An 18,586-nucleotide genomic window follows, 5' to 3' on the forward strand; every position below is an offset into this window, starting at 1 on the left:
CCTGACTTAGACTATTCTGTAGTAATTTGAGTCGTTAAGTAAAATATTGAGATATTTAAGAAAAGATGCTACAAAATTAATGGCAATTCATTATTTAAGGACTCATTTTCAAGAGTAAATCAGTTTTTTGGCTAGATTTTATGTTCTTTTAATTTTTGAATCGTTATTAAGAGCTGCCTAGCTTTTGAGGTAAAATAAGGCGATCTAGACAAATTTCTACTTTTCTTTCAATATAATAAAGTGTTTTATAGGACTTTACACTTTGAAATTGCAGTGTATTACTAATTGTGTCTTATGTATTAAGTGTTAACTGCTTAATTTTGGTATGATTAATCTTTTTCGACTTCCATGGAAGACAAAAAATATCATGTAAGTATGATTTTGTCTTATAACAGATATCTACGGTACTTGGTCCTTTCTCTAAAGTTGAAAAGTAAAATAATGGTCAAGGTACTGTTTAACTTGTAGTTTATGCAATCTTAGGAATAAGTGATACAACGTAAAAAATTGTTTTTTTTGGATAACTATAGTAAAACATTTTAGGAAAGATTGCTAAAGTAAGGATTGGTAGTGACAGGCTAAAGATTTTTAAGTCCGCGGTAAATTGAGCTTTTTAAATGCACTTTTAGTGTTTATCTATTTCATTATTTAGTAGCCAATAAGCCGGATGGATCAAATGGAGTGAGCTGGTAGAAAATGAAGATGAACCTTTAGGATGAATTTTTGGAAACTAATTCTCAATCGAAATTGATCACGGCAGTTGCTATTTCACACCGATTATATCACTTATTTATATTAAGTGCTGGAATTTTCTTCAGGGATGATAAGATTGAAATGCTTATGTTGTCTCTTCACCATCAACCTACTACCTACCCTATTGGTAAACTATGTACATCATCCGTAATGTGAACAGATTCTGAAGTTTTTTACCATAATTATGCACGTATTCTCGAACTGAAGAGGGCAATAGTAGCTCTTTATTTGTACAATAACTAACTACAATCGTAAAGACAGAATAATGTCAACAACTTCAGAATAGTTCATCTTAAGAAAAGAACCTTTATGGCCTCTTTCTCATTAGTAACGTTTGCACTACTAAATCGATGTTGATGTCATATTCTGTAATATTACGATTGAATATTATACAGCGTGCTTTTAAGTCAAATTAGCGCTTTCCAAGTTGATGATATTTAGCCATTTTTCTTAGCTATAGCGTACCAAAATTATTGTATAATAGGCTAACACGTTTCCCACAAACCTAATTGAAAGAACGTCATAAATCAATTTTATTTGAATTTACTAGCTGCATTCGATATCAAAAATATCCATCTATCCTATAAATTATAAAATTTTAGCTTCTATTAGTAGTATTACAGTGTAGTAAATATTATTTACTCACATTGTTCAACGTTAAAATCTATGAATAGGATAAGAGTGCACATTTTATTATATGTTCATACTATTATTACCTGTAGCTCCCGGAGAAACAAATATTAAGATACTTTCCAACAAAAGACTTAAGTAAATATCAAACTATTGCTAAGGAACAAATTATTTTACTCGCTGCCGAATAGTATTATGGATTATCAGTAATACTACTAGCAATTAAATAAGTATCAGGCTTGTAGAGGAAACTACTCAAAGGTTAAGGGTAACATGACAGTATTAATCAGTTTCCTGATCTATCTGTGATTTATGGATAGTAATAGTATTCATGGCCATGTATCGATACTTATTAAATTAGAACAAAGTTTGTTAACGCCTTTTATTTCCCATAGACAGTTTTTCTAACAAAATGATCAGGAATAAATATTCGTTATCACGATGACTGCAACAATTAAAAGTTAATTCTTTCAAGAGATGTATTTAATACTATTGCTACTTTCGTATTTCTTATTGCAGCATTGTTATTTTACGACCTAACTCTTACTTGCTCATAACATGGAAACTAATTAAGGGTTTTTGATTTCCATTCGTTGAAATTTATTTTCTATTTATCGAAAAATATTAATTATTTATTCACCATGATAGCTAAAAGCCCTCAGGTTGAATAGTAAACCACTAATAATCTTGATTGAAATTGTAAATAATCTTGATGATCTATGGTAATTGCATAAGAATAACATCATGTATACGTAAAAATTAACATGCATCGACCGAAACCGGCAAATCTTAATTATTGTGTGACCTTCCGGGTCCTTACTTATGTAATAATATATTATTGAACTACCGTTACTCATCACATTAAATGATTGGATTTACTTCGGTTTTTAATTTGCTTTGCTCAAGTTAGAAAAACTGGTAGGTTGTTAATCAAGAATAAGATGTAAAAGTATGTGTCGACTGCTATTAGAATATTGTCGACATCAACTGGTTATCACAAGTACTTAAGGTATTTGTAAACGATTAGTAAAAGAGTGTCAGTTTATCCGTATTACCAACATTTGAACACGATTTTAAAAATTTTGTATAAAGATCAAGTTGTATCACCGGTGTTTAGTAGCAGTGTAAAAATGGCCGTAAAGTACAGTAGTTTCATAAAATTTACCTAAAATGCAGTCAATCTTTCGAAAAAATCGTATATAATACGGAAGGACATCAATTTTAGTCTAGCTTTAATCTTAATAATTTAATTTATATTAAATATATTTGGCACAAGTTAGTTCATAGTATTCAATTAAAATTTGGTTTGTTTTCTGTTTAGAGACACTATTTGCATAGTTTGATTTTACTTCTTGATCTGCTTTAGACATTTGGTAGAAGCTTGTTTTATCTATAACTCTTTATATATTCTAGATATGATGTTGTTGCAACATTGCAGTACTGTAGAAATTATATTTGCCTATGTTAAGATAGCTTTGATAGCTTCGCTTTAATCTGAAACTTGCAGATATATTTTAGATGTGATAATGTCGCAGCATTGCATACTTGCCAAACATAGATTTGCCTACGTTAAGATAATATTTTGATACGTTCGATTTCATCTATAAATTCTAACTTATTCTAGATGTGATGTTGTTGTAGTATTGCATCAATGTAGAAAATAAATTAGCCTATATTAAGACAACTTCATTTTATCTAGACAACTTCTAATGTAGAAGTATTAAATATCAAGATTATCTTAAGTTATTGGCTTGGATTAAAATTGAATTTGATAATTACTTATGGTAGCTAAAGTTATCTCATTTATAGTTCTATCTACAGTGATTGTACCGTAACTACCTTATAGAACTTTGTTTATTACTATGGAAATCTTTTGTAACGCCATTTAAAAATATGACTATTCATATCAGCTCTTGAATATTTATATCCGCAGATAATTTTATGTTTAGTTTGATTTTATTCGAAGAATGTTGATGTTAGTTAAAACACAAGCAGTGACCTTTATAGAAGAGTTCAGTAAATAAGTACATATTATCACATAGCGTAGTAATCTCTTAAATTAGTCGTTAGCTAAAAATACGAGGCGTCAAAGTTTTTGTATTGTCCACTAGTTGCAAGCATAGGAAATAATTGGGATTTTATATGTGGCTCAAGCGTCCGATATAGAAATAGTAAATGATATTGTCCTGTTGCGAAGCTGTTTTATTAAAAGTTTATCGTAAATTCGATTTAAGTTTAGGCAGTGCTACTATTCTTGGTTCCAAATGAGAAAGTAAACATTTTATATGGCAGCATATACTATGATCAAATCATAATTTCCGTGTTTGATTTTCAGACTTAATCATTACCATTGTCCAATTAGCACTTTTAGTGATACTGCCGGATTCTAGTGCATTATAATTATGTATAAATTTTACGTAACTTTATAAACCTTAACCTAGCCAAATTTCCATCTGAAAGCAGAAACTGCTTGAGTACCATATAATTCAATATTAGGAATATAGAAAAATAGATTGATAGTAGTTAATATGGCTCAATAATACTTATAGCAGCTAGTTTTAATTCTTTAAAATTCAATATTCCAATTAATATTAAAGTTCATGCCGTGCTGTTTCTCATTAGTTACGATCATAGTCTTAAGCAATGCTAGTGTAAATTATAATCCTGCACCGAATTATATCGATACAGCAAGATACATTATGCAGTTATTGACAAAGCTTTCATAAATACATAAAATAAACTACATTATTTTTAAAAAGTGGCATATAAATGTAAAATATAATATCTCTAAACATTATGATGCCACTTAATTAACAGCATCACTGTATCTTGCTGCTAGCAATTTAATGGCCGTAACAATTTTTCGATCCTGACCGAAAGTAATTTATATAGTAATACTAATTGTAATCTCGCAGTATGTTATGTCAACAAACTTAGATGCAGCACATAGTTCTTAAGCAACGCTCGTGTAAAAATTTAATTCAAAGAAATTTAAAATGTAAAATATGAAATATAAATGTAAAATATAATATCGCAATGATATTGATGCAGTAGAATACAGTACCGTATCTTGATACGAGCAATTTTAGTAGCTTTAGTAGCTTTGTGATCCAGATAGAAAGCTATTTCTATAATAATGTCATTGTAATTTTGCAATACGTTTTGTCGATGCCATAACATGTAGTATTGTATCTTGATTTTAAAATTTTTGTGGCTGTAGTAATTTTACTTTCCTGAGAAAAATGCAATTTCTTTAATAATACTAATCAAAACTATTGACTTGGATTTACGTTATAATCTTGAACTTGCTATTAAATATGTTTTTTTCCTTTTCGTCTCGGTAGTTTCGAGTTTGAAACTTCAGCTCCGACGCAGCCATGGATAATCTCAGTAATTTTAGCCAAGCGTTGTATATTGAAGATTTCTATTTTGTGGTAATTTGGGATTTAAGCGTTGGCTACTTAGGGTTCTGCCTAAATTTAATCCTAATATTTCTAATATTTAAAAGTAGATCATTTAATAAAGCTTATGACATTCTCTTAGCGAATCAGGGATTATCCGATTTAGCATGCTCGGCTGTAATTTTTACTTCATCTGTTTATTCTCTAATTCTGCATTCATCATCAATGACTGAAATGCATAAACAACCCGTTTGTACAATTGCTTATTTTATTATGGTTACTACATTTGCAGCTTCGGTTATCATATTTACAGCAATTGCTGTTGATCGCTATCTCAGTCATATTCGAAATCGTCGTCGTGATCGGCCTGTTCGTTCTTCAAAGGTTGCTATAGGCATTACCGCTATGTGGATCACTTCTGCTTGTGTAGCTTATCCAGTAATTTATTTTATTGAAGTTCATGGCCCATCTATATACAGCTGCACCGTAACTCAGGATATCATGATGGCACATTTTAACAGAATCTTCTTTACAGTTTTATTTTGTATCTTCTATCTCCTTCCATCCGTTATTATTGTTGGATGCTATTTACTGATATGTATATCCATGTACAATCAATTGCGAAAGTGGCAAGAAACCAATATGAAGAGAAATTGGCGCAATTATGAGAGGGGAAAATCTGTTATCTGGTTTTCTCTCATGATAACTGCAGCATTCTTGTTACTAAGTACGCCGTTTGTTGCCATTTTAATGAATTCAGCTTATAGTAGTCATTATCTACTAGATCCTTTACCTAAAATTAGCCTAAGTCGGCGATTTATCGTTGAAATATGCATAATTATTTACAAGAGTCGATGTGTGGTTATATCGTTATTACACCTTAGATTTCGCAAAAGTTTACGACGCGAAACAGCCGAGCAATGTATGTGCCTTTATAAGGTGCACAGAAATGAAGCTGATGTAAATTGAACCCAGGAATAATTTAACTTTTGGAAGCTTATATGGTGTTCTTACGTACTGCCTTTTACTATAAAATTTTAAAAAGTTTATGCTTGACTAAATGATATTTGCTACGTAAAGATTGCTTGGCTTTATACCGAACACTTCTGTAGTTATACAACTTTATTTTCCTTCTGAAATGATAGATTTGACATAGATTTTTTTAGCTACTAATATTAATGTAGATTAAATTATTATAGCTGAATTTCGAGCTCACTGAAATGTTTATGTTATAAACCAAAATTTTTGACTTTGCTTAGATGATAGAGTAATTTTAAGTATGTTAGTAAAATTAAGATCAATGTCTTGCATTTTCGTATTGGTAACGATTTATAGAGGTCAATTTCGTAGAGTATAACGATAGTATTGTAGAATTGAGATGACCTTATTTTTATTGATTAGTTCTATTGTACGTGCAAAATTTATACCTCAATCAATGTCGTAAATTGGGCGAAAATGATAGCATACACCGGCTATAACACTGTAGTAACCGATTTAATATTTTATTATTATACTATTTCCTTTATTAAATTGATAAATGTACGCTAACGTTAGTTAATAAAAGTTAAGTTATAAATTTTCCTCTTCTGGTCATTAAATTCAGTATCGATAGCGGTATTACCGCTCATCCGATTAAATATCTTTCTGAACAAAAGGGATCAATAACTTCTCAATATAGCGTGCATTCTTAGTTTTTCGTTATTATAGCTAGCATAAAAAGTTCGTAACAAACTACAACCTACCAACGTATGTATTAATGATTAAGTTGCAGTTTATAATTTTCTCATTAAATAATGAAATAGTAGTAATTATTATTTTATTTAACGGCAAAATTGTACAATTTTACAGTAATTTTTAAATAATTAATAAATAACTTCTAAGTATGGATTTACTATCGCAATCTCTCTTAATTGTTTCTAACATTAAAGTTCTAGACGAGCTACGACTTACGCGAAAAGAAGTTGCTGTGTATCTATCTCTTATTAAATAATAAAATGAGTTCAATTATTTATTTTAGTTACAGGATTGCAAAATTTTACTATTAGTTCTATGTGAAAGTGAGTGAAATATCTGCGAGATTCAGAGTTGGTGTTTATTTTCTTTTAAATTAGTTGCTTAGTAAAATCGTTCAGATCGCGTTATAATGTAGGTATTTCCTTAATTTTTTCTGGCACCAATGTCGAACTGCAAGTATAAAGATGGATTTGAATATAATCGAATCGCTCTTCTTTGGTTAAGTAAAAAGATATTTTACCCAAAATCGATTACATATAAATACAAACGTTGCTATTAGGTGTTACAAGAACTGCCTTAAGTTATAGCCATTTCGGCTGATTAGCTTGCGTATTTCAAGATCTTAAATTGAAAAATTCTGTAAGTTCAGTTATTTCAAAATAAAGTATGAAAAATGATTTTTTTGATGATTTCCAGGCTTTTAGAGTAAAGTGGCAGTCGCAATATGATAGTTTTAATATTAGGAAATTTTTATTTGCCAGTATTGTGGTTTTGATCCATGCTGTATACTGCAGTTAGGAAGTCCTACGTGAATAAGTATCTAGAGATTGATGTGGCCATAGAACGATTGAGAGGTACTATTACTATTTTGTCACAATTATAATATACAAGCAATGCATACTTTAATATTTTCCATTATAGTTAACGTAGGGCCGCTTTTAACCGTGCTTACTTTACTAAAATTTCGAAATTAGAGCCCTGGGTGGTAAAATGTTGTTAATTCAGGCTACTATTGCATATAAAAAGATTTAAGAAAGATCGGTAGATATCTTGTTAAGAGAAAGAACATTATAGCAATCGTCTCTTATTAAAGTTTAGACATTGATTCCAATGCTTACTTTGTCTTTTATATCGATAGGTTACAGTTAACGTTTTTGCGATTGTAGCACGTAGAATTTAGTTTCGGGCCATTACAACAATTTATTCATTATGACGGAACGCTACTGCACATTTAATTCTTTAAAAAATATTTTTGTCTGTTATAGAACACCTATAACAAACTATTTCTGCTATAGACGGTAAGTTGACATGCATTCGTGAGTTATTGAAATTCTTCTTTGTATTTGATGAACTCCACTCTTGAGAGATTATAATTACTGAACCAATAATTTCGAAAATAGAGCTTATTGAATAGGGCTTGCTTTAATGACTTCAGGTGTTCGTTTTGACATCTGTATTTGTCTACTATTAATATCTTAATTATAGGGATCTTTATCCGTACAGTACTAGATTGTATCAGTAATAAGTTTATGTAGAAAGTTTAGTGGTGTTTCTTAGGAAGTATAATTAACTTATATAACATGTAAATTTGCCTTTCTGGAACAATTACTTATTTGAAATTGGTTTAATTTTTCAGTCTTGCCTAAGGCAGCCTTTCGTCTCTTGAAAAGTACTGGCCTAATGATACTGTCATTACAAATGGCTTTGTTTTGCTTAGAAAATTGAATCTGAAAATCTTATTCGCTTATATCGAAAGCATGTTTTGATTTTTTCCCCAGCAATAGTGTTATCCTGTATTAATGTTGCTAACTTGTACGAAAAATCTAAGTAAAGGTTTAGTAATAAATTAAATGTAAATAAAAGTACAATTTGAATTTATTAGCTCACGAATATACATTCATCGAATTTACACGTGATGGAAATACATTTTTATGACATGTAACAATTATGTATTGGTAAAAGATGAATGCAAAATGCTCGTCTAAATAAAATAAACAAACTGTTGAAAAATATTATTTTAATAGTTGTATGATGGATATTGGCTATTCTAATTTGCTGTCAATTTTATGTCCATAAATAATTTTCTGCCATCTTGTTTATGTCGAATTCCCCGAGTACCTTAATTATTCGTAGAGGCGGATTACTATAAATATTTGTTTGTCAGTGAGATGGATAAAATTTTATAGCTTTCTTGGCAGATGCTATAACCTAGTATTTTATCGTGCATTTTCATGTAGTCTTCTTTTTAGCATTTTTAATTAATATTACCGACCTATTCAAGTATGGTATAACATTATAACATTTGCTATTAATCGGAATTTCCCTTCAATAAATAAATTTCAAGTTTAATTCACGTAATAAACACCACTTCACCGTAAGATCTCTCAGTCATTTCGTGTTAGTTATATTAAGTTCAAGCTATGAATTAAAATGATGCGCATTACATTTGAGAGGATTTTAATAAAATCAGAGGCAAGTCTTATTTATATTATTCTACGGGTTGAGTTATATTAGGCAGTGAGCTGTATTAATAGTATAGCAAATATTAAATGTCTAATATAGTATGTACACATTTGCTTCAAGTGTACATATTTACTCTAAGTGTATCTAGTAATGATATGATAATACTTAAAGATTCTTTCTCCGGTTGAATGAACAGAATTATATCCTGGATACCTTAATTAAGAAGAGGGAGCGTGATAACTCTACGCAGAATGCTATTCATTTTATTGCTTTAATTTATTCAAATTTTCTGTCTGAAGAAGAGGTATAGATTTAATTTGTGACTAAAATCATTTGTTTATGTTTATAGATTTAATATATATCTTGTCCGGAAACACCATAGTTGCTATATAACTTGAAGATCTATTACAACGCAAATGAATATCATGGATTTTGTTCCTTACAAAATACTAAGAAGATCCTAAAACCATGAACCACTGTTAAAGATGTAAATGGAATGCAATTATATAGCGGCACTTACAGTTTTAAATGAGTGAGTTATACTCTTTAATTTCAATTTTATCGTCATTACTAACTAAATTAAAATATAAATACAATAGCTCTATGTTCAAGGCGTAACCCAGTTTCTATGGCAATAATAAGAACTGTCGCCCTTAAATGCTGAAAGGATGGACCCCGGCATTTCAAATAAGACTTAGAGGTTGATCAATTTAAAACTTATTTATTTATATCGTTGTAGGGTGCCGTCATGTTCATTTCAACCAATGCGAAGCCCAGCATTAGCTGTTAGGATTAACATCTGTACGGATTAATTTGAAGGTCGAAATTTATCAAGGCAGCATTAAACAAAGAAACGCTTCAAAAAAAAAGATTTAGACTCTTGTTTAAATTTTTACTATCCAGCAGGAGTAAAATAGTTTTCTTTATTCTCCGTAACTTTTGTTTCCTTTTATACTTTGCTCTCATTCTTACGTTTCTTTAGATTATGGAAATTACTTCCTGGTTCTAAAAGTCTGAAAACTATTATAGCCTCGGTAAGCTAATATGATTACTAGCTAGGTTCGGGATGACTGTAATGATCTGGCTATCATTTAGTCTGAGATCATGCCTTTGCCCATCAAAGAAGCGGATTAATATAGAGGATATAATTATGTTAGCCTTAATTAGGTTGGATTAACTACCGTAATTGTACGAAATTAAGACGTTGAGATGGTGTTATTATTTGTATTGCAATAATCTAGTTTAATCCAGGAATATAATCTATAATTTTAAACAGATGGTATATAAATTATACATATACATGTGAAAGTTTAATGCTTCATTGATAACGATAGTGCCCTATTTTAAATTATCCTCCAATCTCAGTCTTTATTTACTTATCCGTTTAGTATCTTAACAAGCAGGATAGCAACCATTCTATTCTATTTATTTAAGAAAATGATTGGAGTTCATCTGACAGTTGTCTTTGATTACTAGCCTTTTTCATGAGTATCCTAAAAGGAATTAAATTCACTCTATCGTCGATTTTTCCTTTTGGTGTCATTTGCTATTACTTATATTAACACGGCGCTATACAGAATACTGAGGATAGTATCAATTTTAAATTTTAAACCTTAAATTGGTGCTGGTAGCTGGATTGCCAATGATACTTTTACTTTTTTTTATATATTCGAACTTTAATCCATTAAATACGATTATCGTCTTGCATAATTCTACATTTGGTACGTTGCATAATAGATTAGAATAATAATGTTATTCGATTCAAGTAAATCATACCAGTTGAACGTCGTCATAAAAGACATTTCGTTTTAATTCTATGGAAAGCTACTGATTCAAGATACATATACTGACCTATATTGCAAGGATTTCATAACAAATTATCGCAACTTAAACACTGAACTTAATGCAAAATTAATAATTTTTAGCTAAAATTGCTACATTAGCAACTATTCTAACGTAATTATATACCTGACTAATGTATATAGCCCCACACTGATTTGAATGAAAGCATGACGACTAAAATTTGATGTACAGAAAATAAAACTGAACACGAATAATTCAACCTGTCATGCTTGAAAGACCTTCCGTATTAGCTTTCAACACCTGCTAAGATCCAATCTGAGATCAATAGAAGCGTGAAAAGTAGGCCTGGCGATCAATAGCTTACCGATGTCTACATCATCTATAGATTGTGTTGTCACTAGCCGATGTTTACAAGATAATTGTTGTGACTTTATAGCATATTACTTTCCATAGTCCTGATAGACAACCTAGGATTTATTTGCTAGATTCTTGTTCAAAGTTTCAGAGTAAAAGATTAAGAACCGTGCGATAGTATTGTTTAAGTTACGATGTCGCTGTTCTTATTTGTGTAGTCAACAGTGTCGTAACCTGTAGTCTATCAATTTCTTCTTGAAGACAATTCGTTGTTGCTGATAGACAATGGTCACATTGATTTCATAACAGATTGATCGATTGTCATTCTTTGAATATGACAAGTAAATTGTTACAGTTATTGTCCAATCTTTACCAATTATTTATTACGTAGAATAGAGCTCTAGTTCATATAGGTAAGTTAGATGCATTGGCCATTTATTATCGTTACGGATTACTTTCATGGTAGCCATCGAGATTAGATCCTGTGCACTGAATTACTTTGACAAACTTTGCGGCTTAAAGAGAAGACATTAGACTTGAGTTTAATTAAAACTTCCCAGTTTGAGGTAAAGCATCTTTAAGAATCGTTCTACTATATTGTAATAACTAGAGATTGACATACAAAGTAATAAAGACTAAAACTACGCCAAAAAATTTTTCTGATTTTGTAACATTGACGTATCTATTAGGTTATTTTGATGACGATTACCAGTAGAGAATGTAATGCTTCTAAAGTAGTATATGGCAAATAAAATTTTATCACCGCAATTGTTTCTTCCCGTAGATAGTGGCGACATCTAGTTTTGATTTTATTCTCTTGGCATTATTGACTACGACTTTATCTTCTTATCTTCTTATTGAGCACTTCCGCATTACTCATCTACATTAAATTTTATGTGGATTTCGTCTAGACGTCAAAGGAATTAATTATTTAATTACTGATTTAAGGCTTTACCGTATTGAAATGTATATTTAAATTCAATTGATAATCTAGTCTGCAATAAAAGTCTCATAGTTTCATTTTTATCATTAAAGTATGGAAAGAGATTGGAATGAGTGGTGTAATGCATCCCAGCATTCGTCTTTATTATTTATGGATCGAAACAGAATGATTTTATTCTCTTTACTTATAACGTAATATTTTTACTAAGTGCTTTTAAGCCCTAAGGCTTATAGTAATAGAGAACAATTGGCGTTCTGTTTTATAGGTGCTAGTAAGGCCGCAAAATTGTCATAAATTTAGATTACAATTGATAAATTAATTGATTTATAAACGCGTATGCGACGATTATTATCGCAACTATAGTAAAACTGATTATCGACTATTCGAGGTAAGACATCGACCAGTAATTGTTTGAATTAGACCTTTTTCGTGAAAAATATCAAACTATTAGTTATAACTGAATTAGAACGGAATTGTTATCATGGCTAGTAATTATGAAAGCAATTTATGTTAAAATGATATCCAACTTAAACTACCTCCAATTTAAACTCTAACATAGATAAGCCTTAGGATACTTCATGTTTGCTTGCTAAATCAGCTCATTGCTTTCTATTTTGTTGCCGGGATATAAAATTCTGTTTTACGTTAGAAATTCTATTAAATTTATGCAAGTATTGAATCTATTAATATTAATTAAGTAAAGAAGAAGGCATGACGGTCCTACTGAAATATCAGCTTACGATCGTATCAATCAGTATGTATTGTTTTAGATTAGATTTCATTTTTAAATTGGTGTTATCCAATTCACCTGCTGAGTCTTTTACTTTAACATAAATATAAAGTATTAAAATCAAGTTCACCTCCTTTTATTAGAATTTCGAATACTTATAATTTATGGATAAAAGATCACTTAATTAAGTCACAAAAAGCAATAAGTATATAGATAATTATCTGAATTTCAGAATAGAGATGGGACATGATTGTCTTCTATGGACATGGTTTCCATAAAGTTGCAACAGCATCAATTTCATGCCACTAAATATTATGCATTAAATTTAGACTTTGATAATTATAATGCGAGATAGTCTTATATCACAGCACATCAATTACAGAAGAGGTCTACACCTCTTTCATGGGAAGATGAAATTAGCTAAGACGCTTAAATACCGCATTATTGACTTTATATTGAGATGAAACAGGCAGCTATTTTGTAGGTCTACTGGAGGGAAAATCTCCTTTACAGATTTAGGGTAAAACTGTAACTACGGCTTAATCTGTCACACAATTTTATGGTATATTCACAAACAATCGATTTGTCATCTTATTGCAGTCAATATTTTTAAATTTATTACGGAAAGCACTCACACTTACTTGACTCGATCCGAAGAAAGGTGTTCTGCTGAAAGATCAATCAAGGGCCATACGATTCATTAGTATGCAAAGTTGTATAATTCTAATAGTTACAATCAATATGATGATACATTAATATTCGTCGAGATTTGAAGTAACTATTTAGTTTTAATCTTATTCTTAATTTCTCTATCAACGATTTTCTGAGTCTGCTTCTTAGCAATCCTTAATACGCATTAATTAAATAATAAAGTGAGTCAAAAACTGTAGGGTTATAGGGCCTTCTTAATCGATACTTTCCTCTTAGCTGGAGATATAACCTTTAAATTCTTACTCGCTGGTTACATTAAATGCTATAGTATTTATTACTTTTTATCGGTAGTTGATACTGTAAGATGTAAAATCGTAATTACTAAGGCCAATTTTGCAATTTCCTGTCATGGTTTTGTGAGCAAGAATTTGATGTAGATGTAGCTCATTTAAATAACTCTTAAATCACTCTAATATCATTTGATTTTTACAAAGCTAATTTTGTATAATGTAAATTTGGTTATTTATTACAAAAGCTAGTTCGATTTTAACTTAAAAAATCTTTTCAACTGACTGCATTATTTAATATCAATAATGCTAGGCTATTCTGTTTTTATGTTCATAAGTATTCATATATTTTTTCTTCACTGTTTAGATTCAAATATGGCGTCTCAGCGAAATGGTGGTAATCTAAAATGTAGCGATAGAAATTGCCCTAATGAGTGCATCTATTTTGACATCATAGAGAAAAACCCTATTATCAGTTTAAATAAAACCGTCGAAGGACAAGATTTAGTTTCTGGTATTTATATTGGCATTGGGATAATCGGAATTATTTTCAATGCTTTAGTTCTTGTGACTTTGAAAAAGAAGCAGGTATCTAAATCGAAGATTTTCCGTTCTTTAATGATGAATCTAGCAATTGCTGATTTATTTTCTGCGGCTGCAGTTTCTCTGCTTGGAATTAAAACAATTGCCATAATATTGAGTACCAAAAACATTAACTTAATCAATGTACCATACCTTAGCGCCTTGTTCAATTATTCTTTGGAATTATCGAAGGGCACTAATGCTGTTTGTCAAGTCAGTTATATCTTTTTCTTCATAACAAATTTTGTATCGACATTAACACTGACCTGCATGGGAATTGAGCGTTATCGTGCATTAATTGTTAATCAAATGTGTAAAGTTAGTGATGAAAGATCAGAAACTTGGAAGATCCGTGGTCTGCTAGCTTCTATTTGGATAGTATCCACCGTCGGTTCCATTCCTTTTGCTTGGATGGTCGAGGTTACACCTAGAGTGTATAATCGATGTTTCTTTGCACATCATCATCCCTGTGGATATTGCCATTACAATTTAATTGTAACTATACTAACCACCTGTATATTTGGCTTAATACCAGCTGTTATCATGCTCTACTGTTATATTCACCTCGCTAGGTTTCTGCTTAAGTATGGGAAAGAACGTCGGGCATCATTTTCTCATCAGGACTCTGCAATAATTAAGCGTTCTGCTCCAAATTCGCCTGCTGCTCAAAAATTGCGTGAAAAACAGGCTGCATTCTTATCCATCATTGTCGCATTCTTATTTTTATTAACCATGACTCCATTTATTGCTTATTTGCTATTTATCTCCATTAGTCATTGCAATGGCGATGAAATATTGCACGTATTGAATGTCATGAAATCAAATCTATGGATTGGCATCGAGGCTGCTCATATGTTTTTCGTTTTACCACCTTTGCTTAATCCTATATGCTATTCTTTTTGTAACCGTAGCTTTCGACTTGCTCTAATGTCTTTATGCAAGAAAATGACATTAGAAAATTCGCAATCTTCCACCAAAATCAGTTTATTGAGCTCTGTACGAAGTCATCTTGGATCACGTCGGTCACAGACCGAATTATAATCTTGTCAATTATTTCTACTGTAAGTCTCGTTAAAGCATTTGGAAGAAATTTAAATAGCTGGATAAATTTAGGTTGTGCATATTCGGCTTCCTTGACACTTTTGGGTTCTCCTTAAAGTCTTTATTTTTGGCGCGCACCTTTATAATTCAGTTGAGCTAATACTGTATAAATGCTTTCATATGATTTAGAATTTCCTTTGGTTTGGTGTATTTAGTTTCAGGAATTTCATTATACCAAATCTAGAGAACTTGGCTGATCAATTTATCTATAGCGCAAATTGACATAGCGTATACTAAAGATTACGAATTGACGGATTTGAATTTTGGTCAACAGTATAGTTCAAATATTTCATCTAAGCATTTACCTAAAAGACAGTTTTAATTTCTCTTTCAAAACTTTTAAAATATTCTAAAAATATATGTCGCTTGACTGGAGCTATCGCTATTCTACTTTGAATTGAAATAAGAACTTACTCTATTCACAGCTGGAACACGTGTATTGATTTGTCGCTTTAACAGTAAGGGCAATTTTGTATTTGACCATGTGGTTGTCACGGTACGAACTACCGTGAAGAAGTAGCTATCTAAATTTGGTCAATATAATATAGTGATAATATATTACAACTAGTTACTTACAATAGGAATTACTCTAATTATAAATGTGTTAGAGTTAATTAAATACTGTGCTGTAATGTGCACTGAAGTAATTCTGTGAATGGACGTCCATATTGTACTCCGACTGTGGAAAATTAGTTAGTAGATGTTCTCACCTAAGTATTTGTATAAGATGACTCACGATTGTTAGCTGCTGTAGAAGGGTATATAAGCCCATCAGATAGTTGAATAAATTAGTTCTCAATTGTCTAGTTAAGTTTAACGTAGAATCAAAGGCGTCTAAATTCTTGTGAGATAGTTAAGGGATACTGAATCCCAAAGACTATAGTAATTTAGAGATTTGTTTTACGTTATCTTTGTCACGAAGCTGGTTTATGACAGTGGCAAATATCCTAAATTGTGTTTTCATTTAAATGATATGTGGTTATTAATTTAATGCTTAACTGGGTTTGATTTAAATCTACATTAAATGTAAAATTAGCAGAGTTTTCAATAATTACGGACTATCGTGATGATTTATAATAGGGATACCGGTATATAATCTGACATAAATATATTTGATGTCCGAGTAATTCACTAACATTAATATTTGATTCATTGGTACAAGCTGAAGATCTTGCTTGAAATATTTATCCCGTACAATAAAATAGTTAAATTTACATTTCCGGTTTAAGTTATACGTACGTATGATTCGTTATGATTCGAATTATTTTAATCATTCAATTATGTTATGAAAGATAAAATTTTAATTGCGTATATCTCACCAATTTAAATTATCGATTGTTATTAATTCGCTATAATTACTTGAACCAAATCTACGTTTGAATAAATACGAGGTATTGTACTTCGAAGTGTTTGTGTTTATCAATTATTTACAAAAAAGCATGTTGCAGAGCCATTGCTAACTAACTTGTACAATAATTCTAAGGTCAATACCCTTTCAAATGTATATCAATTTTTTAATTTATATTATTTGGATTTATGAACACCCTTACAGCAGGTATGGAATAAGGTTTGATAATTATTCCTGCCAAGAATGATTCTATTTATTGGTTTAAACAGCTAGAAATTAAACGTTTATAAACTTTGGCGTGATAAAGCAAAGACCTGCTACGATTATATTTCAACTCAATTTGACTTTAAAAAATTCTTTCCAAAGACCTCGAGCTAATGAGTAATCCACGATAATAAGGTAAATGGAAGTCAATAGAAAGATTGAAAAAAAAAACTTGGTAAAATTACAGGACTACATTGATTTAAAACAATTACAGAAATAGTGTTGTAATAAGTACTAATTTCAACCCTACAGTATCCAGTTACATAACTCAGTAAGCCCTTAACGTAGCGTTTAAAAATGTTTATTAATTAAAATCCTCTAGCTGCATATTGAAATAGTAGAATTTAAGATAAGGCAACTACGCACATTGGCAGCTCAAGGCTATCGACCTACCTCCCATCCAAAGGAGTTGGTCTTTTATACATTCCTAAAAAGGATTATTGACTAACATGTTATCAAATCCCCGTTTCCATCAATTTAAGTAAAATCCTACTTAACCTTTCCCGTACTGTTCTTAACTCTACTTAACATAAGTAAAAAATAGTGCGAGGGAGAATAGTTTTAATGCTTATTAAGGTAACGATAGATGATAGCTGAATAGACTAAATTTGAGGTCAATAGGTTGCAAACCTTAGACATCAAAAACTCGTCCATGACAAGAATGTTTCTTACATCATTTTACTCTTGAAAGTGAAATATCTTCTTAGGGGACAGTCATAAAAAGAACAGAACTTATAGCTAAGTTTGATTTGCTCTTGCAAAGTGGATAGTTTTAATCTTTCTGATGTAATCTAAATCCAACGGAATCGAAAAAATGAAATAGTCTTGGGAATTTCCATTTTATCGTCATGACGTTGTTTCTATTGATGGATTGAACAATTTCACGTTGATCGTAAAAATCTAAAGCAACTTGTAGTAAAGATAATTCTTAAGGACCTAGAGTAAATCAGATTAATTGGATTTGAAACCGGAAGTAAGATTTATTACAATAAAATCAATCGTAACTGTAATCTTAATAAACTATAACATGAAGAACTCTCGATCCAGTGTACCCTTTAAAAAACTACTGATGACCATTGGTTGTTATATTTAGCCTAATTCTATTTCAATTTATTTTCCGTAATCACTGAATAGAGAATTGAATGGGCAATTAGGTATAAAGCAGAAGTTAAATACGCTCCAGCAGAGTGAATAGGTCTGTAAAATATGCATTGATCCTAAACTATTCACGGTCTAGCCATTCTCTTATGTATCGTATTCTAGTTACGCTAATATGATCAATTCATTCCAAGATAATCAATTATTCTTATTGTGAGGCCTATTTTTGAAGGTTATGACAAATTTCTTAATAATAAATACGCTTGATGAGTTTATTAGTTGTACCTTATTAAAACAAAACAATAATCTAGCCTTATTGTTCAATTTTAGAGAAATCAAACCATTTATCTATTGAGCTTAAAAGAACCATTACTTCAACGTAGTCATTACATTAGTCAGTTATCAGCAAGCCTACCAAGGTTAATGTCTATTAGAGACAAAAAT

At 30.6% G+C, this 18,586-nt stretch overlaps 2 protein-coding genes across 2 annotated transcripts; both read left to right on the forward strand.

The window, feature by feature from the left end:
* Positions 1-4,760: 4,760 nt before the first annotated feature.
* TRIADDRAFT_62235 (uncharacterized protein) lies at positions 4,761-5,753 on the forward strand (the record flags this gene model as incomplete). The annotated part of the gene is made up of 1 exon (XM_002118146.1): positions 4,761-5,753. The coding sequence occupies one exon, from the start codon at positions 4,761-4,763 to the stop codon at positions 5,751-5,753; it is 993 nt and encodes a 330-aa protein (XP_002118182.1).
* Positions 5,754-14,124: 8,371 nt separating this feature from the next.
* TRIADDRAFT_62236 (uncharacterized protein) lies at positions 14,125-15,372 on the forward strand (the record flags this gene model as incomplete). Its single annotated transcript, XM_002118147.1, has 1 exon — positions 14,125-15,372. The coding sequence occupies one exon, from the start codon at positions 14,125-14,127 to the stop codon at positions 15,370-15,372; it is 1,248 nt and encodes a 415-aa protein (XP_002118183.1).
* Between the last annotated feature and the right edge of the window lie 3,214 nt (positions 15,373-18,586).

Source organism: Trichoplax adhaerens, genomic scaffold (genome assembly GCF_000150275.1).
Source record: "Trichoplax adhaerens TRIADscaffold_38 genomic scaffold, whole genome shotgun sequence".
NCBI lineage: Eukaryota > Metazoa > Placozoa > Uniplacotomia > Trichoplacea > Trichoplacidae > Trichoplax > Trichoplax adhaerens.